Source organism: Berghia stephanieae, chromosome 1, assembly GCF_034508935.2.
Source record: "Berghia stephanieae isolate SIO BIC M18660-M18661 chromosome 1, UCSD_Bste_1.3, whole genome shotgun sequence".
NCBI classification, from domain to species: domain Eukaryota; kingdom Metazoa; phylum Mollusca; class Gastropoda; order Nudibranchia; family Aeolidiidae; genus Berghia; species Berghia stephanieae.
In genome coordinates, this window is record NC_088360.1 from 36,156,472 (window position 1) to 36,184,388 (window position 27,917).

The 27,917-nt window shown below is 36.6% G+C and overlaps 2 protein-coding genes across 2 annotated transcripts in view; both read right to left on the reverse strand.

Annotated features, from left to right (window-relative positions):
- LOC144973241 (NPC intracellular cholesterol transporter 2 homolog a-like) overlaps nt 1–27,608 on the reverse strand; it is a gene marked incomplete in the record, with an annotated part of 29,329 nt that extends 1,721 nt beyond the window's left edge. The window contains 3 exon segments of the mRNA XM_078915428.1: nt 1,175–1,356; nt 20,859–20,972; nt 27,357–27,608. Coding sequence (XP_078771554.1) covers nt 1,175–1,356; nt 20,859–20,972; nt 27,357–27,462 — 402 coding nt within the window.
- On the reverse strand, nt 3,097–13,572 carry LOC144973233 (uncharacterized). The gene is made up of 2 exons (XM_078915413.1): nt 8,955–13,572; nt 3,097–5,220 (listed from the first exon to the last, which is right to left on the reverse strand). The coding sequence occupies exon 2, from the start codon at nt 5,017–5,019 to the stop codon at nt 4,051–4,053; it is 969 nt and encodes a 322-aa protein (XP_078771539.1). The 5' UTR covers nt 5,020–5,220; nt 8,955–13,572; the 3' UTR covers nt 3,097–4,050.
- Nucleotides 27,609–27,917: the final 309 nt, after the last annotated feature.

Here is a 27,917-nt window from a genome sequence, read left to right on the forward strand (position 1 = left end):
ATCAGATGTAGATTCCAAGAACATACCACCAATGTACTTAGTTTGAGATCACATATAAGTCTCATCCGGACACAAGCACAAATTCCAACAAAGAGGAATACACTCAAATGCTTACATTATACATTCAAAATAAATATAATAAGACATAACAGAGAGATGATTTACAAGGAAAAAAATATCATATCCTAAAACAATCACTATGCATTCGACTGTTTCCCTCCCGGCTAGGACCCCGACTAGGGCCAGGACAAAACCAAGTAATCTCATTCCAAGACAAAGACAGAAAGCATGTTGGAAAACGGATATAAGGGGATAGAAGACACAGCATGTACCCTCCTGCTCACTATGGGAGGTCAGGAACCCCACCCAGACAAAAGATTTGTGTGTCCCTCAATTTGCCTGTTCTTGTAATAAAATCAAAGCTTACATTCAACTCCATATTATTTATGATTAAGGCAAGGATTCTCAATTGTTACAGAGTATTCTGCAGTCGAAAAATATTTAACTTGTATTAACTTTTTCAACTGCATTTTAGGATTTATGTTGGACTTTCGCTAGCATAATAAAATAATTGTAATATCAAAAATTGTTATATTATATCTTTTATGAAAAGCACTGACACTTTACATTTACATAAGAAATTTTTTTATTACAATCGGAAGAGCTATCAAAAATAATAGCTGCTTTCTCATTTTGTGGCATATCTGAATCCTTGGCTCTGTAGTCTGAACCAATTCCTCTCCAACCATACCAAAACAATTCTTGATCTGAGGCATTTCTTTTGCAAGGAATGAAATTATATAAAAAGTAAAGAAGAAGAAGTCTTCTGGCTCACATCACGGGGCAAAACTAAAAACAAATTTTAAAAAACAACAAAATAACCTCAATTCCTTTAAAAAAATATAAATTAAAAAGAAAAAGAAACAACAAATCAAAATGATGAATGCAAAGGAATGCCACATGAGGGTGGTGTAATGGTAGCACATCTGATTGGTAATCAGAAGGTCTGAGGTTTGATCCCCAGTTGAGGTAGACTTTACTTTGTGATTTTTTTTTCTTGTATTTTTCTTTTTTGCTTTGCCTAACACCGTTTCATATACACATGTTCAGATCTTTGTTTCATTACCAACAAACTCATTAACATACAAACAGAAGATAATCAAAACAAACTTACTGCAGGATAACTTGACTTGATTTCAAGTTGAGGGAGATATTGATACTTTGTATTGGCTTTGATGGGGCAAGTCAAACCTGAAGCATGACAAGCATCTGGATTCCCCAATGGAAAAGGGATGAAAAAAGGCGTGACGGACGCTTTGCCAAATACTTTGGAAGTCAGTGTTGATTCATCTGAATCTGAAAAATAAAAAACATGCTACAAATTAATCAAGTCCCAATCAGACAAGCTTGACTTCACAAGGTCACAAAAATACCTTCGCCTTTCTTCAATCTTCCAAAAGGCCCCACAAGCCCATCACTGCAAATCAGAGTCCAATCAGAACAGAGAACAGTCACATATTATTTTGACCAGTGGGTACATTCAAATTCAAAACTGTTTAGAAAGTTTCCAAACATCTAACACCCATGCGTCTGGTAGCAGGATATTTCAGTCATTTATTGTTCGTGTGAAAAAGCTGTGTTTTTCATGTGTCTGTTCTTGTACATGGTTGTATGTATTGTGATGCATTGTATCTGCGTGTACCATATCTATCTGATTGGCTTTCTATGTAGTTTGGGATGATGATGGGTGCTTTTGAGTTGTTGATAGTTTTGTATAAGGTAATAATAATATGGGATACCTTGCGTCAGTTTTTCAATAGGAACATTCAGGTGACTGGACGGAGTATGTGACAACCAGCGGCGTGGCGTATTGACGATATATGGTGGTGCCATGATTAGAAGAAGAAAAAAAAATTCTAAAACAGTGAACACGGTTATGAGGAGAGAGCACATGTTAAAAACTCTCTTTTTTGGAAGGGTGGGGGGAGGGTCGATTGTTTCTACGAGTGGACAAAACTCACAAAAACAAATAATTCATGAAAACAACAAGCCACAACACTGAGATACAAGTACCGTATGAAAAGGTCTTTGTAATTATTCTTTGTCCACCATTTAAAGGATTGGATTTGGTAGATAATGCAATCAATATGTGATAAATGTAAATCAAAAGAGAAAAAAAAACCTATGACAGAAATTACTTACTTTTAGTACTTGTAAAAAAAATCTGCACGGCGATGTTTCATCTCTGCAAATCTTTTTATAATGTGTTATTGAAATCTGGAATGGCATCTATTTCAGCTTTGTGAATTGACAGAATCATTAACGAATTTAACCGCTCCTGTTTCATTGAATTTCGCAAGAAATTTTTCACTCTTTTAAGGGTGCTAAAACAACGTTCAGGAGGTCAAGAAATACGATGGAAGTCGTTAAGGTCACTATAGCCTATAGATGTCCATGATTTGTCAGTGTTTGTTGTATCTGTAAAAAGTAGTCAATAAAAACAAAAGAAACGTTTTTTTTTCTAAACTAACTGTGAGCCATTCATGCCTGTCATACCATGTCACTGAAAAAGAGCGTTTTCGAGATTTCCACACCTGTGTTAATTCAAAATCAGTTGGCTGGTGAGGAACTAGTCTTTTTATTTCTAATTTGTCATCTAGTGTCAATCTCCCAAACGGTCGGTGAAGTAAAGAGTCAACTTGATTCATTGCAATTCATTGTTTAACAAAACAAAACTTCAAAGTATATCTCAAATAATGGAAATCAATGGAATACGATTAATGATTGCACAAATAAAAGGTAGATTCAGACCTTAAAGCATCACAAAGAAAAAATCACTCCACTTAAGTACTTAAAAAATCTAAAAACACACCAAAAGTATAACTGTTGACAATCTTCGCTTTCTTTCTCTGACTGACACACGCACAAACACACACACACACACACAAATAAACACTCATACACACGTAACCATCAACTCGGCACTACGAGCAAGAAAAATGTTGGTAAATTCGTCCACAATGCTTCGTTGCAAAGAACTACTTTATTCAATAATCGTGAAAAAGAGGTGAGGGGGGGGGGGGGGGGGGGGGGGGGGGGATTTTGATATGTCATATTTTAAAGTTTTATGTTGTTTTTCTTTGCTGCTTACAAATAAATTTGACAATGATCAGTGTTTTTGACAGTTAATTAGAAAATTAAACGAGACTTACCTGTAAGTTGAAGTTTGATTGGGATTTTATAGACCCAAGAATATTCTTAGGCCTTGACCGAGAGAAAGCGTCCCTGCACATGCGCAATCACTATTTAAAGCTAATAAGCTACAATAGCTGTTACCATCAATTATCTAATTTAAAAGACCTCAAATTGATTTGCAATTTTGCAAAACGATGTATACATTCATGGGGTGGGATAAAATTGGGAAGGGCGGTCAAGGCCTAAGAATATTCTTGGGTCTATAAAATCCCAATCAAACTTCAACTTACAGGTAAAGTCTCGTTTAATTTTCTAATTTTATAGACCCAATGAATATTTATATGGCCTTGCCCGAGACTTTAAAGCCGTAACAGCTATTGTAGCGATCCAATATATAAACGGACATACACAATTATAAGCATATTCTTTCATTATGCTATATTAAAACGTTAAAACCTATGATAAAAGGAACGATGTCCTAAGCCATGAGGTTCCATATCTACTTTCATTCAGTATGTAAAAAGTTTTTCAAAACTATTGCAGCCTGTGTCCTAAGCCAGACACTGCATAATAGATAGTTATGATATACATTCATAGCTCTGTGACTAAATTCAGACACAGGTTAATCATGTTTAATCTATTTGCAGCCTGTGTCCTAAGCCAGACACTGCATAGATTGTCAATGAGGTATTAAATATAACTCAGTCTGTGATTCCACCAGACACTGAGTAACAAGGTGCCATATTATGATTTCAGTAAAAATTACTGTAATTGGTCGTTGGTGTTTTCATTATCAGCCTGTTGTTAAATCCAGACGCTGATAATTATGTTCATAATAAGGATAAATTACTCACATCAACGTGCTTTCCGTAACACTGCTTTCCCAAATGCAGTCCCATCATCTTTTACAATTGGTTTATTGTAGAATTTAGCAAACGTCTTCTGACCAGACCATGCTGCTGCCTTAAGTATGACAGACATTTCTACATCTTTAGTAATAGCTGACGTGCTCGCAGCCCTGGTGCTGTGTGCTTTGAATATTTTTGTATTTATTCCCGACTTCATAAGAGTCAATTTAATCCATCGACCGATTGTTTCCTTAGTTACCGGTTTATGTGGACATGCATAACTCAAAAACAGTTGAGATGAATTTCTAAACGGTTTAGTTCGTTTTATATATTCTCGCAAATATGTTACAACACATAATCGTTTATTAGATGGGTATCCCGGTAATACTATGAAATTTTCATTATTTTTCGGGGTATTATGTTTCAATAATTTAGAAACATGAAAGATGGCCCGAGTTTGTGTAATATGACACTCTTCTAAATTTAACGAGTGAATGGTTTGGCATCTTTGTCCAGTGACTAAGGCACATAATGTGACTAATTTGAAAGTGAGCATTTGTAAAGTTAATTCCTTACAAGGTGAGCATTTTTCAAAAAAATTTAACAATATTGAAACGTCCCAAATTTTGGTGTATCTTGGTTTGCTTGGGTGAGCCAAGAAAATACTTCTCATCAAACGTTTTATTTTGTTATCATCTCCGATGGAAGGTTGGTCGAAAATGCAAGATAATGCAGAACGAGCAGTATTAACTGCACTATAACAAAGTCCTTTTTTAGAAAGGTGTAATAAAAACTCTAGACAGTGTGAAACACTATATTCCTCGACATCCCACTGTTTATCAGAACAAAATTCAATCCATTTCTTAAGGTAAACATTGCATTGTTTAACAGTATTTGGTCTCCAGCCTTTCATTAAAGTCTTGACAACTCGTCGGGACAACCCTTGTCTTTTGAAATTATTCCTGATAAGACACATGCCATCAGTTGGAGTTTTGGGTATAATGGATGTACTGCTGAGTGGTTTGATGGTAAAATTAACACATTTTTGGCTTTCTTCAGAAAAAGAGGAGGAAGGCACATCATTTCCATAAGTTTTGGATACCAAGGGGCTATTGTCCAATGTGGCACGACCATTAATATCTTTGTACTTTGGTCTTCTTGGATTTTCCTGAGAATCCTGGAGATAAGATTAAATGGTGGGAAGATATATGCGTAAGTATCCCATTTATGTTGAAATGAGTTAATGGCGCAGGCTTCAGGATCGGGATAAAAGGACATATATATAGGTAATTGTCTGTTAGCACGAGAAGCAAACAGATCTATTTCAGGGCATCCAAATTTCTCACATAACCTATCAAAAACTTCTGGGTGTAATTTCCATTCTGTATGAATTCTAACTTTCCTACTGTGTGAATCAGCTATATTTGATTTTCCAGCTATATGACAAGCAGACAACCAGATTCCTCTTTCTTTACACCACAAGATGATTTGTTTAGTATAATAGTTAACAAGTCTAGAATGTGTACCCCCAAGATTATTAATGTATGAATAATAATAATAATAATAATAATAATAATGCTGAAAACTTATATAGCGCTATAACTCCGAGACACCAGACTCTAAGCGCTTAAATTACAAATTACTTTGGCTGAAACATACTCATTCACACACACAAGCACACACACACACACACACATACTCACACACAACACAACACACAACACAAACCAAACCTATCTTGCTTCTCATACCATCTACTAAAATCGAAACAAATATGTTTTAAGCGAACGTTTAAAAATAGACAAAGATTCTTTTTCACGAATGCTCTGCGGTAAGGCGTTCCAAATAGAGGGTCCGAAATGAGAAAAGGATCTCATTCCAGCATTTTTCCGAATTCGAGGGACAACTAGTTTTGTGGAATCACTGGCCGAACGTAAGGGGCGGGGTTTTGAATATCTTTCAATTAGTTCTGAAAGGTAGGAAGGGGCAGTACCTTCAAGACAACGATACACTAAAACACAAGCTTTGAATTTAATTCTTTTCTCAACAGGCAGCCAATGCAGGTCATGAAGTAGAGGTCCGGCAGAGTCGCACCTACGCTTCATAAATACTAGTCTGGCAGCGCTGTTTTGGACAATCTGAAGACGTTTCAGATTGTATTGCGAAACGCCAAACAACAGAGCATTACAATAATCCAATTTCGATAGTACGAGGGACACAACCAGGTGCTTGGTCACATCCTCAGATATGAACCGTCTAATGGAAGCAATCTTTTTTAGTTGGAAAAAGAGAGATCTAACCAAATTATTAACCTGATGCTCCATCGACAGTCCAGAGTCTAAGAATGTGCCAAGGTTTTTCACTTTGTCAACAATTTGAATAGAGGCATCCCCCAACTTCAAATCTGTTTCACTTTTCCACTTCCTGTTCCCCACATACAGCACCTCCGTCTTATCATCATTCAGTTTCAGTCTGTTCTCATTCATCCATTTCTTAACACTTTGGATACAATTTTTACTATTGGCTGATACTTCTTGTAAATTTCTCATATTGGAAACGCAGTACAATTGCGTATCATCAGCGTATTGATGGTAAGACAGACCAAAACTTCTGATGATTTTAGACAAAGGGCCAACGTACAAAACAAAAAGAACGGGTCCAAGTACTGAACCCTGGGGAACCCCACAATCAAGAAAGATTTCCTCCGATCTATAATCATCCACCGTAATAATCTGTTTACGATTAAACAAATATGACCTAAACCAATCAAGCGCTGCACCAGACACGCCATAAGTAATTTCAAGACGTTTGAGAAGAAGATTGTGATCAATAGTATCAAAAGCAGACGATAGGTCAAGCAAATTCAGCAAAGAACATGAACCATTGTCTATAACAGAGAGGAGATCATTAACAACCCTAACAAGTGCGGTTTCCGTCGAATGATGTTGCCTATAAGCAGACTGAAATTTTTCTTCAAGACAATTATTTTTAAGATGAGACAGTAATTGTTTCAAAACAAGCTTTTCTAAGATCTTAGAGAGAAAAGGAAGATTAGAGACAGGGCGATAGTTTTTTAAGTTCTCTTTATCGAGATCAGGTTTTTTCAAAAGGGGTTTGACATGAGCAACTTTGTAAATGTCTGGTACAGCACCTGACTGCAACGAATTATTAACAATACATGTAAATGGTGTTAAAATTACATCAATGCATTTTTTTTAAAATGGCAGTATTTAAGGGGTCTAAATCACAACTTTTAGTTGGAGACGACATAATGCAATCACGTAAGTCAGCTTCAGTAATCTTTGAAAAATGTGTTAACGAATCACCATGAAACTTGTCAAATGTTGTAGGGATCGATTCAGACGAGAGTTCCTTCCTGATGGTATCCGTTTTTTCTTTAAAATATTGACCAAAGCGAGTTGGTAGATCTGCACGATCGATTAAAGATGGGAGAGCTGGTTGCGTCTGTTGTCCCAGCAGTTCCTTGGTCAAGGCAAAGAATTGTCTCGAACGTCCCACGTTTTTGAGACTTTCTTCATAGAATTTCTTTTTGGCCCTGAAATTGACGGCTTTTGCATCATTTCTAGCCGCGATGTATCGCTTCTTATTGTATGAAACGGCAGTCTGATTATCCATTTGGATCTGTATATGACAATTCTTAAAATCACATAGGGACTGAATACCCAACAACCCTGCTTTGATTTCGAGAACATTTATGTGGAGTTTAGACTCCTCTTCTGTCCACATGCCGTGTGTATTTCTATCATTGAAAACTGCCCCCCATGCATAACTAGATGCGTCTGTTTGAATAGTGAAATCTGCATTACCATGAGAAATCATTTTCCCACTATAAACTCCCTCTTTAATCCACCATTGTATTTCTTGTACACATTCTTCATTAAGAGTGGTATAGTTATTAAAATTATAATTTGTCTCTAATGATTTGATTTTAAGCATTTCCAGTTCTCTATAATATAGCGGGCCATATTCAACCGCTGGGAAACTCGCCACAAAGACTCCAATTAATCTTGCTAATTCCCTTACTGTAAGGGAGGTATGACTCATCACATTCTTTGACATCTGGATGATATGATTTCTTTTATCCTCACCTAAACTTATTTTCATCAGTGTCGAATCTAGAATGAAACCTAAATGTAATAGCTTTTGCGTAGGTTCATATATAGATTTATCAGAGAGTTCAAAACCTAACGACGTCAGAAGTTGCTTCGTAATTATAACGTTTTCCTGACATGCTTTATGATTAGAGCCTTGTAGATAGAAATCATCAATGTACACACTAGACAAAAAACCTCTTTGTCTCAAAAAACCTAACACTGGTTTTAAAATTTTGGTAAACAGTCTTGGGCTATCTCGAAACCCCTGAGGCAAAACCATATATTTATAAACTTGACCCTCAAACATAAATTTTAAGTATTTTGTAAAATCGGGGTGCATTGGAATGCTATGAAAAGCATTGGATATATCAATACATGCCATGTAGCAATTTTGTTGCATGAGATTAAGGCACGTAGTTAGTCCCTCCATCTTGAAGTGAGTAAATTTAACAAAATTTTTATTCAAGCATTTGAGATTAAGAATGGGTCTGTATTTGTTGTTATTCGATCTTTTCTCTCTTAAGAAAATATTATTCATGTAATCTCCCTCTTCAACAGTGCTTTCCTCAATTACTTCTTGTTTCAATAATTCTCCAATTATAGCCCTTAATGCTATGGTTTCCTGTGCATTAAATTTCAATTGATGGGGAATTTTATTTTGAATTGGTGGAGAAATGAATTGGATTTTACAGCCTTTGACACATTGTAAAATTATTTTGTCTTCTGTGATTTTTTCCCAATTATGAATAAAATGCCTTGTTCGACCACCTAAAGCTAAATCGTTTCCTTCACTTACATTTAATATGGTTTGTTGCGACGACCCTGTTGTCGAGTTTTGTTGCTGAAGTTCTGGTATTTGTTGTTGTTGTTGTTGTTGTTTTTGTAATGTTTTCCCTGTTGTTGTACACAGGGTTTTTCCCGTCTAAAAAAGATAACCTTTTCTTTAAAAAGAACGGCTTGTTTGATGTCTTTGGTATGGTTTGACACGATTGACTCTTTGAGAAACCTTCAGGGTTTCCGAGACATCTTTGACTTTTTCTGTCAATTGTTTTCCAAAAAGAGAGTCCTCGCACGGATACTGCTCAGAACACAATGACGAGAATTCCAATTTTACTTCAGATTTAAAATTCTGTCGTCTATGTAAATCCAGGCTGTGTGACCCGTCTGCTAACAACGCCACGGAATCTGCACAGGAATTAGTGATGGAGTCTATATCCTGTTGACAAACTGACTCTATATTTATTTTTGCAGCGAAACACATCGTCATGGCGCATAAACTTTTCATGAGTGTTGTTTGTATTTTTTGAATACTCGAGTCAGTTTGTCTCGTCTCTTTTTGAACCATCTTAAACATTTCTGGATTACAAGTAAGAGTCTCCATTCTGCCACAATTTGTCGGTTTTATATATTTTTGAAATAGTTGGTCCCTATCCGATATTTGCATTCCGTTGCACAGGATATTATTAATTCCCTTTGCTAGGTCCTCGTTAATTAGAGGCCCTTCAATTTCCTTTGTACCTGATACGTCTTTAAAATAGGAGATCGATGAAGACGTTTGTGTTTCTGACACTTCGTCTTCTTGTCCATCATTAACATTGTTAATTATTTGGTAATCATTCAGCGTGTCACATTCTGTCATCTCCTTATCGTATGCATTTTTTTAAACTCAGTGACAACCGGAATGATCGCCATGAGTTTATTCAGTTGTTGTTTAATTTCTGAAAGTTCGCCGTCGCCACCATTATCTGATTTTTTACTTCTCTTTACTTTGGAAGGCTCGCCCTTCTTCCTACCTTCAGTCTTACTCGACACATCACTCCTATTTTCACCGTCATCACTGTTATTTTTGGTTTCATTGTTATTGTTACACGCCGTCCTGTTAAGGAATTGGGTCAGTGGGGCGTCCGACGCCATTGTCTTAATTAATAAGTGCAAGCGCGAAATCACGCACGATAAAATGAAATCGATGACAATCCACTTAATATCTTAATAATTGAAGGACAAAATCATAATCCACGAATCATCACATGATAATTTAAGCACAAAATAATATATTTTCAATAACTATTGCATCAATACAGTAGAACATGAAAGTAACGTACTCGAAAATAGCGAGAACTCGGAAATAGCGAGTAAAATCTAAATCCCCGTTTTTTTCCCCTTATTTGAGTCAATAAAGTTAGCACGAAAGTAGCGAGTATGAAAAAGAGGTCAACTCGGAAATAACGAGCATTTCCTGCCCCAGCCTAGGACTGCGAACGAAGTAAAGCAAAACAAGAGACAATGGAAATTTAAATATTTTTAGCCTAGCCTCTTTTCTTTTCTTATTTTTCGTTACGAGTAATATTACATAGTAGCCTAGTCTGTAGTAGTACATAATTGGATTCAGTAGTCTGATGTCACCCCGCCTGGCAACGGCGGCCATCTTGGTTCTAAACAAAGAAAATCATTACTTTTTATTCTTCATGCTGCTAGAACTTTTCATTCCCTTTTCATATGCCTTGTGATCAGAATGTGTAAAGTCAAAACATGATCAAATTTATGTGTTTTTTTCCTCTGGAAACGCTTTTATGCTCGCCGGAGAAATATTTCATACGGGCGTCCGCCATTGTTCCGATAGTTTAGAGCCAGTGTTACTAAGTTACCATGCGTCATTAGGAAGGAAGTGACGTTACGACTGTTGAAGAGTATAGGCGAAACAAATTTGGGTGGGGGTTGGGTTTGTGTGCGTGTGTGTGTATTGGGGGTGGGGGTCAATTATTCACCCAATGTGGTGCCACGAGTCGCGAGGTAAACACATGTCAACATGACTCACTTCGCAGCATCGGTCAGCGAGTAGCATCGTTAACGAACGACACGATCAGCGAGAGAGGGGAGTGTGGAACCATTATTTCAATGGGTCAGTGATAGAGTGATGCGCTTGCTTACCTCATCAAACATGCCGAGTGCATACAAACACTCGCGCGCACACGCACACACACACGCTTCTATGTTCTTGTTTTTTTTCTAGTCATGATTTTACTTGAAAAAAACAAAACAAAAAAAAACACCAAAAAAAAAACAAAACAAAAAAAAAAAAAAAAAAAAAAAAAACAAGCATTCTGCCACTTCTGTGAAGAAATTGAAATAGGGGCGACGGCTTTTACTCGAATTACACACTGAGGGGAATAACCAGCAATTCCTGGCAACTCGGGAATAGCGAGAACTCGGAAATAGCGAGTAATCAGGAGTGGACCCGTCGAACTCGCTATTTCCGAGTTCTACTGTATAAGTAGGTAATTAATTTTAAATCCAAGAGAATTAAAAACACGATGATTGCTTTGCAAGGTTCACTTTTTAAGTGATTGCGCATGTGCAGGGACGCTTTCTCTCGGGCAAGGCCATATGAATATTCATTGGGTCTATAAAATGTAATATTTTGGATGGCCGAAGTTACCCTAATTTGGCGCAGCCCCCCAGTCCAACGGTGGAGCTCTCAGATCCTGGCACAAGTCGAGGGGTTTTCCGCTATTTGAAGATAGTATAATTCGACCTAGTTTCTCGCTCAATCAGCTGTAGCGATACTAATGGATAGAGCATTAACTGGAGCTTGGATTGCTTTGCACCACGGTGTTGATTCAGTCGCGCAGTGATGTCACCAACACACGAGTCGGCGCAGTGCGTGATTTGGAGTGGAGACTAAAAAGGCAGTATGTTGTTGGCGAGTTGGCGAAAGACAGTGGAGTTAAAATCTCTCAGTTTTATTTTTAATTAAATTATGCTGTTAATGATTTTTTAAAAGATTGGTGTGGTGCCTGGCACCATTTGATCCAATGGCCCCACGCCACTGGTGACAACCCAGTCCTATGGATTTGGTTCCGGTTGCGAATCTTGCAGCTACCCCCTGTAGTACTATTTCAATCTTGTCCATGTTCTTCTTTGTGAAGGGGTCCCACAGAGTGCTGGTGGGAAATTCCACGAAAATGTCAACCGAAGGGGTGTTTTACAAATCCTTAAGAACATATTAAAATTTGGTACCAATTTGTTGGAAAATCATTCAAGATTATGAATATCAGGATATTTCGTGCATATTTGTGGTACAGGATGCTTATTGTAGCTTTATGTAAGGGCATCCCGTATTTGAAGAATGAAAAGAATATTTTCTCAATATTATAAATCTTGCAACTTCTACAAAATTATAGCCACCTTTGCTTTTGTTTATTGATATTAAAACAATTATAAGTATCAGAAACCTATATAAACATTCAAATTTACGATTTTAATGAAATATTGTCCTCATCTGTCGTTTTAATGACCTTGGGAAATTGTATGTCAGTCCGTTACCATTAAAACAGTATTTTTTCATCTACGAAAGATGTGATTGTTGTACAAACTTACTATTTCAGATTTTCTGTTCTTACATGAATGGCTTTAGCACTGTAAGATAATTTTTCAAGAAATTTATCATTTAAAGTACTTTTGTTGGGTAACGGACTGACATTTTTTAGGGTAACGGACTGACAGTAACAGACTGACTAATTCTATTTTAATTCAAAAACAATATATAAAAGTTGTTTTTTAAGTCTCAAGAGTAATGTCCACTCCAATGTGTTTCAACTGATCAGGCAGCCATTTTATAAACATTTGGATCATAAAATTTCAAACACTGGTCTTCAACATCAAGCCTGCTATTTTTCAATAGGTAAGTTGAATCTTTTAAAGCTTGTGAATCTTTTGATCACTTGAAGATTTTTGCTATGTTTGAATTGAGGGAAAAACACTGTTTATTGTTCTATAATATCCTTATGACAATGGAGCCAGTAGTAGTCTTCTGTTAAAGGGGCAAGAAGCCATGGGAGAAAAAAATAAGAAATCAAACATTTAAATTAATGTGGAAAACTTTTGAGTCACTGGGGCTTTAAATGTAGTGGGTCAGCAAGCTGTTTAGCTGTGTATAATGTCAATATTCTAGTTTTTACAAAGTAATGTGATACAAGTTAGAAATTAGTTTTATTTTCTTAGTTTTGCTGTATTATTTTTAAGAAAACAAGATTTGCTTTTTATTCCGATTTGACTTTCATAGCTTATGATGTAATTTCGCTCAATTTTCTTTATTCACAGGTTCAAGATGCCTACTCTATCCATGGTTCAAATTATCAAGAAAGACTGAAAACTGATGGACATTACATTGTTTAGGAAAAAGATAGGCAACAAAAGCAGGAGTCTCAAAGAAAACTTGAAAATGATTGTAAAGGACGCTTAAAAGAAATAACGGGATTTTTCAAGCAAAATGGAAAAAAAGAGAAAAGCTGATCAATCTACAACTCCAAAAGAAAGTAAACCAAGCACACCTAAATCCACATCTGCCTCACATTTCAGCACAGGAAAGTAAACTACTGAATTCAACTTTGAGTCTACAATCCTCCCAAAAAATTAAAAAAAAAAATTAAACTATGCCTGTACTGCTAAGGGCATCCATCAACCAATGGTTTTTGAAATATTTTAATCATGGAAATTGGCATTCAAGATGAAATAAAATAATTTTATCGAAAATTTCTATTTGGACAAGAAGTACTCTTGGCGACCACCAAGGGAAAAAGATTTCATAATTGTGAGAGATGAAAAAAAGAAAGGACGAAAATTCAAAGTTTCCTGTAAAAAAAACCCTGAAAAAGAGGTTGTCGATTGTTAGTGAATTTCATCCAGGAATCAAAATTGGCTTAAGTTTATTTTGCTCCCTCAGAACCTCAGAATGTACTTCTAAGAGAAATCCCACAATCTGCATAGGAAAATTGTAACAATCAAGGATCAAGGATAAAATGGTCCAAATGAAATTTTTGAAGATCTTTCTCAGATCTTATAACTGGCTTTCTGGTCAAAAGCAGATGAGGAAGAGATTGACTGCCAATACATTTTCTATCGCCCAGTTTGCCTTGACGGGCATGGCCTATTGACAATTCCTAAGCTTGAGGAATCAAGATGAAATACAGAATAAAAATTAAGCTTAAAAAAATAAGGACCAAAAGAATGTTAAACCTTCCCCAGTTTTAAAGTCCTTTCATATCTACATTTTTTAAAAATGATAATTTAATTTCATAGTTGAAATAAAGTTCCCGTTTGACTTTGACAGAATAGATTTCAACTCTACGAATCATTATTTCATTATTTAATTTTTTAAAAAGCAAAGTTGGGATTGAGGTAATCAGATGTCACCATCGAGTTACTCATCATGCCAATGTAGCTTGACATCCATATAAGGAAGAGTATTGGTTTGATCAATCACACTGGGTATTCAGTGTTGCTCATAATTACATAATGTGTTCTTTGCTCTGGATTTTATGTAGTAACCGTTATTCTGAGTAATAAAATTCAGAGGTGTCAGTCCGTTACCATCCATTTGTCAGTCCGTTACCGACACTTTTGCAAAGACTGCAGATTCAAATTTTGGACAATCTTTTAAATATTGCTAGTGGGTTGTAGAACAACATCTCGTGGTTACTATAAAAGAACTTATTTGTTACTGGAAAGCTTAACTTCAGAAAGTTTGATCCATCTACATATAAAATTGAAAAAGATGGATTTTCTGATGTCAGTCGGTTACCAACATTATAATGTCAAAAAAATTCAACTTGATAAAGATTCATCATAATCCTTTTGATATATGATAAGGGAGGACATGATACATGTCCATGGGAAATATTAGCTCCATACAATAAATACATTGTATTTCAGAGCACAAAATGTATGCATTTTTGGTCTGATTTGTCAGTCCGTTACCGTGGAATTTCCCTGGTATATTCTAATTCTAATATTGGCCTGCTAAGCACTGTTTACACCTGGACATTGGTTTATGTTCCTTTTGAGAATTATAATAGCATTTTTCCATCCCTTGGTACTATTCCTGTCTCCCATGTTAGATTTATAAGTTTGAGAAGCATCTGTTTACCTCTCACGCTAAGATGCAGGAGCATTTCATTGTGTATCTTATCTGGTCCAGGGGATTTCCTTAACTTGAGTTTTTCATAGCTCTGTGAAGTTCTGACATGGTAAAGCCCTCTTTGAACAGATATGAGATAGCTTTTGGGGCCTTTTCTTGATGTTTAAGGTCTTTAATCAATTTTTTGTCCTTTTCACTTCTTTTTGATGCCTTGTTTACTGAAGCAAAATGTTTGTTGAAGATCATGGCTTTTTTTTGGTCATCTACGATTGTTCCTTCTGTAGTTTTCATGGGCTTTGGGTTGGTTTTCGGGGTTTCATTGTTAAGATTATTAAGTAAGGCCCATGCTTTTTTCCCATTTTGATTGAGGTCAATATTAGCGCATGTGTCTGCCCATTTCTTTCTTTTAGCGTTGTTAATAGTTCTTTTGACAATTGCCGATGCTTTATTGTACTCAATCTTGTTTTTAATGGTTTTGTTTTCCTCTAAGTTTTTCCTTGTTTCCTTTCTTGCATTTACTGCTTTTTCAATTTCTTTGCTCCAGAAGGGTTTGTAATTCTGTCGACTACCTCTTGGAATTCTGCTTTTGCAGCTGCAAGAATGGCTTTGGTGAGGGCTTCGTTTAAATGTTCTACACTTGATGTATCTGTAATTTTTGGAAGCTGGTCATCTAATGTTGCTGTGAAAACATCCCAGTTTGCTTTCTTGAAATTCCATTTGGATTTCTGCTCAAATGTTTTCTTCTGTGTTTGAACTGTTATTTGTGTTAAAATTGGTTTATGGTCACTGCCTATTTCATCCAGGACTTTAATGTGACAAGAATTCAGAAGGTCAGAGGAGATGATGGTTAGATCGGGATGACTCAGGGACATATGAGCTCTGTGAAGAAGGGTCGGGACTGAGTCTGCATTTTGTAAAATGGTGAGGTTGGTTGTATTGCAAAGCTTTTCTAGTTCTTTTCCTGTGTTGTTTAGATTTTTGTATCCCCATAGTGGAGAGTGGCCATTGAAGTCACCAGCAATTATTGTGTTGTTGTATTGGGAACTGTTTTGATCTGTTAGGTTTATAGTACACCGTGGAGGGTTGTAAATGTTGTAAATGGTAAATTTCTTATTTAGGTGCCATAAGGTGACTTTCTGTACATCAGTTGAGTTCTGTGATGGTTTAGAAGTAACATCTCCCGTGATGTCATTTCTTATATAAGTAATAACACCACGGCAGTCGTCACATTTGCAGGTATAGTATGTATAACCAGCAATATATGGATCGCTATTTTTATACAGGGTTTCCTGAAGTAAAGCAATGTGAACTTCCTTTTCATTTAATAATTTCTTCAGCTCTGTCTTTTTATTCCTGATTCCACAAATGTTAATTTGTAAAATATTCAAATGTTTGTGGAATTTCTTTGTCCCAGTAGCTGACTTTTCGCGCAGATCAGCCTGGGTACTCACTGTCTGGCGCGGACCTTTTTCGAGGCGACGTCCGAGCTCGTATGCTTTCCTTTTGTTTGTCATGGCATGCTGGGGAGTCTCTGGTCTGTCTTCCCACCCTAACCTGTATTCCTTGTCAGCTGCATAACATCAGGAGTTGAGCTGCAGATGCATGTTCCTCATATAATTAATTTTTATAGGGTCTAGTCAAGTAGCCTTCATTTCGTCTTTCCCACAGTCTCTTTCATGATTGACGGTCGCCCATTCCCCGCCACCTACTGTTTCCTGGCTTGCAGTTATCTATTTCAGTTATTCTTTCTGCTTAAAGGGCCATATTTCATAAACAGAGGATCGTCACGTCCTGGGTCATTTGTGTCGATGAGAGATTCTGTGGGCCTAAAACAAAGGGATACCAGCCCTTTCCCTAAAAATCTCAATTTTTTAAGAAGGATACATGATTACAATCAATCACAGATAGTCATACAGAAGACATGGGCCACAGGTCGACCAAAGAGGGAGTATAGAAGTGTTAAAGTTACAGCACTAGGAAACAAGTATGAGCTATAGGGGTAGATTAAGAAAAGTAAGGACATACAGAGGACACCACACTACAGAATGAGTGTGAGGTGGGTGGGTGAGGAGCAGAGCGTGTACCACTCATCGGTGGGTTCTGTCTCCTGCACCTTAAGAGGAAGGGGTCCCACCTACTCCCTAGCCCGGTTATACCGCGGGGACTCGGTCGCGCCCATAACAAACTCAGTAGAAACGGGGAACACCACGGGAAGGTGCTGTTATGGACACAATAATGCATGAGAGGCCATATGCAATAATCTCTGTCAGACAGGATTACGCGGCAATCAATGCACCTGGAAATGAGAGGTGTTGGGTTCGAAATGCACATCAATTTCCTTTCAGCAAGCGGGACGTCCGGCCCAGACCTTGCAGCTCCTTGCAATAAAACAGTCTACTCTATATTTACTAAGAGCCATCCTGTTTCCAAGAAAGAAATAACACTCTCCATCCAAGGCCATCGACTCGCGAAAGAAGAAAACCCCACATATTTGGGCATACAGTTAGACAGACAACTATCTCTGAACAAACACACTCAGAATGTAAAAATCAAAGCCACAAGGAGACTCCAGTTACTAAAACGACTAGCAGTACTAATTGGGGAGCAGACAAAAACTCGCTTCGACAACTCTATTTAGGCTATGTGCGTTCCGTCATGGACTACAATTTAGCCCTCCAAAATGTAGGTAGTAAAAACACACACAAAACCTTGGACAGAGTACAAAACCAAGCCCTTCGCTTCATCTCCGGTGCCCTGAGATCGACACCCACAGCAGCATGTGAAATACATACTAATGTGGAACCACTTGGACTTCGCAGAGAATCAGCAGTGCTTGAAATGGTTGAAAGATACAAACGAAAGAGGAAAACCATCCAAACAGAATTCTGGCAGAGAAATGGAAACCAAGAACAAGATTAAAACAAAAATCCTGCTACACATTGCTAACAACTTGAATGAAAGACACAGACTCCCAGAAAACAGAGAAAAATCTATTTTAATCAGTCAAAAACCTCCATTTCGCCGAACTAAAACTTCCAAAAATAAAGACTAACCTCATAGAAGAAACAACAAGAAATAAAAACAAATCAGATATACAAACATTAGCAATGAAAACAATACAAGAATACCCAGACAACTGGATACATGTTTACACAGATGGATCTGCCCACAAAGGAACTAAAAATGCTGGGTATGGGTTTGTAGTAGAATACCCAGATAAAACCTGTGATAAAATCCACAATTCTTGCGGAAGCTCCTGCTCAAACTACGAGGCAGAGGCAGTTGCAATAGAAGCCTCACTGCGACACCTCTCTTCTGTTTTCCAGCTAAACCCTTCAAAACTTCAAAACACTGTCATCTTCACAGACTCCAAATCGGTTCTCCAAGCTCTCGATTTAGATAAACTCTCCTCAACGTTCAATAGTTTAAGATCTCAACTAGATGAATTCCTTACAACACACAGAGTAGACTTATCTCTCCAGTGGATACCGGGACATTCAAATATACCAGGAAATGACAATGCAGACAGACTAGCCAGACTCGGATCAACACTTTTACAACCATCATTTCCAGTATCCTTAGACACAGCGAAACAAATAATCAAAACAAATAAGAGAGAAGAATGGATGAACAGTTGGGCAATGAGCACCACGGGTAGATGTATGTTTTCCCATATGACCACTCCTGTAAAGACTGATTGCCTAAATAAGCTCAGAAGACACAGCAAAGCATCATCTTTCAACTAAGAACACAACACATACCGCTCAACAACCATTTAAGCAAAATTACAAAAGACACATCCCCTCCTGCCCCCTATGTCAACACCCCAATGAAACAGTAACACACCACTTGCTTGAATGTCAACCTCTTGAAGATCTGAGATGCACATTCCTCCCACCAAATCCAAGCATCAGTAACACACTTTATAGTCACCTGGAACAACTACAAAAGACGTCTAACTTCTACGTCATGGCACAAGACCGAAGGGCTAGAGCTCAGGTGGTCGCTGGTTCGGATAAGTAAGTAAGTAAGTTCCTTTTGAGAAACCTCAGGATCCTACTTGCTTTTGCTGTGATATGTTCGCTATGGGTTTGCCACTTTAGTTTCTTATTGAGATGGACTCCCAAGGTATTTAGGGAGTCGACATGTTGTAAAGGGTGATCATGCATTGTGTAATTGTGAGTATAAGGCTCTTTCTTGTTTGATATTGGCATATCATTTTGATGGATGGAACTTCATGTACCATGTATCTGACCACCTCTGGAGGGAATTAAGATATTTCTGGAGTTCATGTGCATCTGCACTACTATCTATTGTCTTGAAAAGAAGGCTATTATCTGCACTGCAAGCAATTTAAGCTTTGCTTGTGGAGACGTAATTTGTTTCCAAGGTCATTTATGAATATCAAACATCATAAAGGCCTAAGAGTTGTTCCTTGTGGTACTCCTCATAAGAAAGACATTACATTTTTTGCTTGAGTTCCAGTCAATGATAACTTGTTGCCTTTGATTTCAAAGCCTGTCACTGAACCAAAGTAAAAGGCTTTGTGCTTGTTCCAAATTCTCTGGCTGATTTGTTGCAGTATCACCAAAATTCAAAATTCTGCTTTAATCGTGATTTAACAGTAATCGTTTGTGTGGCACAGTGCCAAATACTTTGGAGAAGTTGAGTACCTGGAAATCAATTTGTTTTTTTTTTTTGTCTAGTGATCTTGCAATTTCTTCTATCGTATTGATTAATTGTGTCTTGCATGATTGTTTTTTTTTTAAAGCCGTGCTGGTGGTAAACTAGTGTTGTGTTTATTATAGCGTTCTAGTATCTTGCAAATGACTGAAGTTAAAGATACAGGCCTATAATTTGAAGCTAGGTTTTGTTTGCCCCTTTTAAAGATTGGGGTGAAAAGGGCATGCTGTCCATTGGCACTGTCCCTTTGTCCAGGGATTCTTGGATGAATGGGGCTATTTCATCAGCACATTCTCATTCTTTAAGTATTCTTGTCGGTATGAAGTCTGGCCCTGCTGCCTTGGATGGGTTTAGTGGTTGTAGCTGACTTTGTATACCGTATGTGGTCATGTTGATTCTTGGCATAGACAGTTCGCTGTTTTTCCTACAGTGAGGTCCCAAAAAAAAGGTAAACTCGCTTCAAGTAAACACCGGACAGTGGTCCAATTTTTTTCTTCTTCTTTGTTATTGTTACTCAATCTCTGAAGAATTCAACTGCTACAGAGGGCAATCCACTTAATCAACTCAACATGACTGATTGACATCATGAAAACGAAAAAATAAATCATGATGTGAAAGAAATAAGGAGAGAATGAGTGTGCTGAGTTTGTGCGGGCAATCTGCATGAGGGTTTTTTATCTACCACACAACCAACTCAAACATTGACCAGCGCTGACTATAATTGTACCACAAATGTTAAATAAACATCTACACATTGATAGGTGGGACAATACTTAGAGACAAATACAATGGGTATATTACAATAAACGTTGATAGTAAAGGTTGGCTCATGGATCTCAAAATTGATTGCCAGTAACACTAATATGCTTGACAGATCAAGGAGGCATAGTACGTTTTAGCAATCCACTCTCTCAACAATGTTCGTGGCAGATTTGAAAGGATTCTTCTTTGTATATAAAATTATCAAAATGATCATGGTAATCCTATATAGAAGACCTTACCCATTTTCCTATTTCAATTAGTACAACAAGCAGCTTATTGTAATCTCTAATCCTAAGAACTTGAGGTAAGCAAATCAATCTTATCAGAAAATGAACTTACTTGCAATGAATGTGAAGTTGATGCTTACATTTGTTCCTTTTTCAAGTACTCCAGCCTTTTCAGAGTTACATGTTTCATTGATTTGAACACTAAGCAATTTCCCATATTTAGATCCTGCACAAAAATAAAAATAAATAAATTAAAATTAAAAGAAGAAATCATTTTTTTAAAAAGTCAGCAATGGTATAAATATGTACATATATTCTTATACCTGTTGCTAAAGTAAAAATTGAACAATGAATTTGACTGAACATCAACAGAAGGGTTTCAATTTCGCTCAACAGTGACATTATTTTCACTATGACAGCAGTATCAGTGATGCAACTCTGCCCAGAACACATCACTAGAAGCTTGAATAGCATGCTAATTCTGCTCTTTGTTTTTTGATGGAAGTATTTAGGTCTGCTGTTTTAACCAGATAAACAATGTGAGAGGTTACGATATAAAAAGTATCTAGTTTCACTACTTAAACCATAAAATACAAATATGGAAGACAGTTTAACAAGACAAAAATAACTTAACAATCAGCTCATTTTTTGTGTGAATAGATTGTGGAAACCTTCCCAATCCATTTGTACAAGAATAAGATGATTTTCTGGGTGCTAAAACAGAACATTTACTGAAAATTCCCCCCTTTTCTGTTATGAAACAGTACAGATAAAGTTAATGAAAATCATACTTTAAACATTTATATAAACTATGTGGTGGGCTCTATGGAAATTCTTCACATTTTGCATTTATGGAAATTGCTATTGGTAGAGTGTAAAAAAGTAGATGACATTTTACATTTTGCCTTTCATTTCATGAAAAATATGTTTAAAATTGGTTGACTTAATGCCATATGAAATAGTCAACCGGTAGAAAAGCGTTTTTAATGAGACAGAATTCAAAGTTTACTAAAACTAAAAGTCATTTCAAAACTTAAAATATCCTTTGAAAAAAAAAAAAATTTTTTTGGAAGAGCAAATTTTACTTTAAAATTTTGTAAAATGATGCAGAAATAAAAAAACTACCATAATTAAAGGTATATCCAAATTTTCATAGGAAAGGTCCAAAGCACCTCTGATTAGCCATATAAGTAACTTCCTGCAACATGTGGCCAGTTTCCCTGGAACGCCTCATTACACGACTGAGTCAGTAGTTGAGGTCATTCGTTACACAGTATAATTGAATGGGTAATTATAAGCTACAGTGTTGCCCACACCCATTATGTTCCCTAAATTGATGAATTGGTTAATGTTGCAAACCAAAATTTATGTTAGCACTATGCAAGTAAATTTGTTTATAACTACTTGTGCATTACATAATTTGAATTAATTTTTTGTTGGATCATTTCTTACTTTAAAATCACTGCTTGACTAGGATTTTTACCATTGAGAACTCACCTCTCCCACCACCACCATTATCTTCTAGCTACTCCCTCGCCCTCATTCTATCTACTTCTACTTCTAGATAGGTATCTAGTAGGGGGTTTGGGAAGGGGGAGACTTTTTTTTAAAAAAAAGGTCCCCCCCCCCTCCCAAACCCTCTACTGCCTCTACTAGAACATTATAAAAACGCTGTGATTATCCCCAGACACCTGTCTGGGGATAATAAAAATTTGTTATCGGTGTCTGGGGATAACGAATTTTCATTATCCCCAGACGCATATTTGAAACTCCGCTCTTTTAAACAATTATCCACATTCCAGAATATGGAATGTTTCCAGATGCACATAGAAATAAGGAAAGTTAATAAAATATCTATAAAAACATAAAATTAACCAACATTAAAATCAGTTGTTACTACATATACACAATATGCGTCGACTTCGAAGTGGGTGTCATGGCCGAATGGTTTAGTCGTCTGCCCTGGAAGTTTGATCATAATCGACGTTGTGGGTTCGAATCCTGGTAACGTCACTTTTTTGTTTTGTTTTAAAGTCCGTCTTCTTTTTACAGAACGTTGAAAGGGATAAATGTCCCATCCATCCTCCCCCCACCTCTTTTTTTATTATTAAACTCTCTCTCTCTTGTTTTTTTTCTAGTTTCTAGCAAATATATTCGTCCCCACTCCGATCTCAAATAGTGTCTAAAAAGAATAAATAATTAAAAAGCAAACAAACAGAAATATTCAGAGAGCGACCAAATGGTCAGATAGAGGAGAAAAAAAAAAACAATAATTGTTTTAAAAATAAAAACAATAATTGTTTTAAAAATAAAAACAATAATTGTTTTAAAAATAAAAACAATAATTGTTTTAAAAATAAAAACAATAATTGTTTTAAAAATAAAAACAATAATTGTTTTAAAAATAAAAACAATTTAAGAAATTCATGCTCAGAAACGGAACATTTGCATAAAGGTTTAGCAAACAAAAAACTCTAAGGTTTAGGTCAAAATATAAAAAAAAAAGAAAGAAAAAGAGAGATTTCCCTCGGAGCAGGGAATAATGTTAACAATAATAATAATAATAATAATAATAATAATAATAATAATAATAATAATAATAATAACAATTATAATAATAGTAATAATAATAATAATAATAATAATAATAATAATAATAATAATAATAATAATAATAATAATAATAATAATAATAATAATTAATAATAATAATAATAATAGTAATAGTATGATAATAAGAGTATTAATAATAAAAATAACACTATTATTGATAATAATATAATAATGATTATGATGGTAATAGTAATAATAATAACAAATATTACAATTATTATTATTATTATCATTGACCAAAACAAAAAAAACAAACAATAATAGATCTAGAGCAAATTAAACAATGAAATAATATTATCGGAGAAATAAAAAAATTCAACTGATTAAAAAAAAACTCTTGATCGGAACTCGGAACAAAAGTGAAAACAATGAAAATCAATTGGGAAGAAAGAAAGAAAAGTAAAAAAATTAAAAAAAATAAGGGGGGGGGGGGGGGGGGGGGGGGGGAGGGCGGTCGCGACTGGGTCGAATCTGTGCAGCTAAAAGGAGTAAAATGAAAGGTGGCCTTACCCACTGAGCTGCCTGTCCACACCGCTATCGGAATATTTTAAATTCATATATGAGCTAAACATATTTCCACCATTTTTGCTTCCTTGTTTTGGTACGGTAGTTATTTTCATCTCTGATTCGAATAAAAATATGTTGTTGGATCTAGTTTTGTGGACGTGTGATACTAAACAGCGGCGTAGCCTGGTCATTTAGGAGCATGGGGCTGGATTTGAGATGGGTTGTCGCATATATATATATATAATATATATATATATATATATATATATATATATATATATATATATATATATATATATATAGAGAGAGAGAGAGAAGAGAGAGAGAGAGAGAGAGAGAGAGAGAGAGAGAGAGAGAGAGAGAGAGAGAGAGAGAGAGAGAGAATTTGATGCACTCAATTATTTTACCAAAATTTGTATGTTCTTTGTAACTTGTTCATCATGCCTGGCTAAAGATAAGCGATAGCCACTGTCAATCTGTGCACCTATGTGAAGAGTACCAACGGTTTTCAATCTAGTGGTGATATTTAAATGTAAGTTAGACTTCTGATGGTTCTATGCTCTCTGTGTTAAATTTTTCAAACAGGTAAATCCACTTCTTGTCCAAGACAATTCTGTATTGCTGTTATCGCCAAACAAAATACAATTAAAAGAAAATAAACTCTTATTTTCTATTCTCACCGATAGCCAAGGAAAACGACTATACCAATCTTTATCAAATTAAATGACCGATTCTGTTTCCCGTCTTTAATAGTGAGTACAAAATCGTTTTGTTGATGGGGACGGAGACTTTTAATCAAAAGTTTATTTTCCCTATTCAAAGAACTGGTATTGATGGTCAACAGATAATCAACGTGATTCATCACACTTAATAATAGCAATTAATTAAAATTTTAAAAACAAACACTGCACACATCAGATTAACACACTCAAGTTAAAAGGGACAATAGGGAATTCAATATCACATGCCTGACACGCCTCGAGGAGGGATGGGTAACAGGTACAACACGATTGCCATCAATGGAACAATTAGGTCATTGTGTGTGGCTGCGAGTAAGAAAGCCACAATGACTCAGTTCGTAACAACAAGATATGAAGTGAGTAGAAAAGTGCCAGAAGACAATAGAGAATAAAAATTTTTCGCGGCGGTGGTGGGGTTTGAACCTGCGACCTTATTGGTACGACAACTCCGCCTGGCAGGTGAGAGCGTGGCTCTACCGTGTGAGCTATCCACGAACACTCGTTTCAAACCCAAGTCATTTCTAGATCCCTCTCTCACCCACTTCTGGGACCGCCGATTCGTTCGCCTACCACCATCGCGAAGTATTTTGACCAGCAGTTAAGCTTAACAGCCAATATTCTCAACACAAACATATAACATAGAAACGATTGAGACATTGAGTATGCTCCGGTGTATGGGGTGAATTTTTAATTCAGAAAAGTGAGTGGAGCAGGCACTTATGTTGGTAACAACAAGATATGAAGTGAGTAGAAAAGTGCCAGAAGACAATAGAGAATAAAAATTTTTCGCGGCGGTGGTGGGGTTTGAACCTGCGACCTTATTGGTACGACAACTCCGCCTGGCAGGTGAGAGCGTGGCTCTACCGTGTGAGCTATCCACGAACACTCGTTTCAAACCCAAGTCATTTCTAGATTTTTATTCTCTATTGTCTTCTGGCACTTTTCTACTCACTTCATATCTTGTTGTTACCAACATAAGTGCCTGCTCCACTCACTTTTCTGAATTAAAAATTCACCCCATACACCGGAGCATACTCAATGTCTCAATCGTTTCTATGTTATATGTTTGTGTTGAGAATATTGGCTGTTAAGCTTAACTGCTGGTCAAAATACTTCGCGATGGTGGTAGGCGAACGAATCGGCGGTCCCAGAAGTGGGTGAGAGAGGGATCTAGAAATGACTTGGGTTTGAAACGAGTGTTCGTGGATAGCTCACACGGTAGAGCCACGCTCTCACCTGCCAGGCGGAGTTGTCGTACCAATAAGGTCGCAGGTTCAAACCCCACCACCGCCGCGAAAAATTTTTATTCTCTATTGTCTTCTGGCACTTTTCTACTCACTTCATATCTTGTTGTTACCAACATAAGTGCCTGCTCCACTCACTTTTCTGAATTAAAAATGACTCAGTTCAACGTCAAGATGCCTCTTGATGCCCACAGTCATAGCACACGGCAAACGTGAAATGCATCGCCTGGTTGTACCGTGGGAATATGGCTGGAAGCCTTCTCCACCTTTAAAGCCACACGCTGTACTGATTGGTCAGGGGCACGAGTACAACTCGAGCTGTAGTAAATTCAAAGCGGTGTGATTGGTTCAAGTTTTGAGGCTCTGTAAGGGTTTTTTAACACCAGGTCAACAATGAATTTCATTGTTTGTGAAACAGAAAAATTAAAAGTGTGACTTTTTATTGTTAAATTCTTACATACTTTCAAGACAATGACGACCTGTGGCTTAGCCTTAATAGCCTTTAAGACCCTACGCCACTGATACTAAATTGTATTGTCTTGTGCGAAGCAGACAGGAAAATAACAGGTGTGGGTTTTGGGCTTTGGGGCGAACAACACCATGGCCTAGGAATTCGTCCGCGATATAAAAATTATTCCCGGTCGTCCCCAAAATTGTGGCCAGAATGAGCAAATTATAGAAACAAGAGATGATCAATAAAGTTAACAGGTAGGTAGGTAATGAAAATTTAAATGGTTGGTGGACTATGAACAGATTTGATGATTAACAACTTTCTTCCTAATTGAAAATAAAAAGTCGAATTGCCAGGTTGACGTTTTCAGATCAAAGTAACAAAAGAAATTTCATTGATCCATTTGCTTTAAAATATTTTTTTAAAAAAGAGCTGGATTTGACTATTTACTTTCATCTTGTGTTAAATATCACTTGATATATTAACTGTTTTGGGACACAACCACTAGTATTTTTTCCAGAATATTTGGTATTTTTCACGCCTAGTTTGGCATTTTGCATAAAATCTTTCTGCCCACTTGCTACATGCGTCTGGGGATAGTATCCCCAGACAGGTGTCTGGGGATAACAAAAATTGGTTATCCCCAGACACCTGTCTGGGGATAACGAATTTTTATCTCCCCAGACAGGCGTCTGGGAATAATGACAGCCTTATAAAAAACAAGAATACTGGGGATGTAGGAGCTTTCGGAAGGCCTCCCAAAACTCTGACTATGACGACACTTCTGATCTGCTTCTTAAAAAACTTGGCAACACCACCACCTTTTCCTTCCTTGTCTTTTCTATTTTGCTCGCCCCGCCCCTCTTCATCATTATCATTATCTGTTCTTTCTCCTCACCTCTTCCTGTCTTTTACTATTTCTTTCTTCTCCCATTCTTCATCCTTTCCTCCTTTTCCTTTCTCCCGATTTATATCTTGATGAATGTTGATTGAAATTTATTAAAAAAAAAAAAAAACAAAAAAAGAAAAGAAAAAGAAGGGAAAATAAAACTTACCACCACTATCACAATCTTGAAATTTCAGGGAACAATATTTACAGGACCCTACGGTGACAATCGCGGCAAATAGGACAGTGATATAAGTAATGTTGGTTCTTGCCATTTCTGCTCTGGGTGTGGACTGAACTGAGTGGTGCCAAGTGAAGTAGCCTATAGGTAGATGTGAATGAGTTTGTTAGAGACCGGCGATCATCCGATCATGTCATAATGTCACATGACAAAAAGGGTTGCCAGAAAAAATAAAAATATCAACAAGCCAAACCACCAAATGGAGACCAAACAGTTCGAATCTAGCTTCGTGAATAAGAGAGCTCCATCAGGGTTGCCAATTTGGCAGATTTTCTGCCAAATGTCCTTTTTTGGCAGAATTTGAAGTCGTCTGGCAGAGAAAAATCGGTTTGGCAGTTTGGCAGATATTTGGCAGATTTTATTTTCCGAGGCCTAGGGATGAAATGTAACGATTTTACTCTCCCGGGACTTCATCAATACGTGGACTGCGAGACAAGGGACAAAAAAACATTAGATTTATTCCTGTGTAATATTAAAAATAGTTATAAA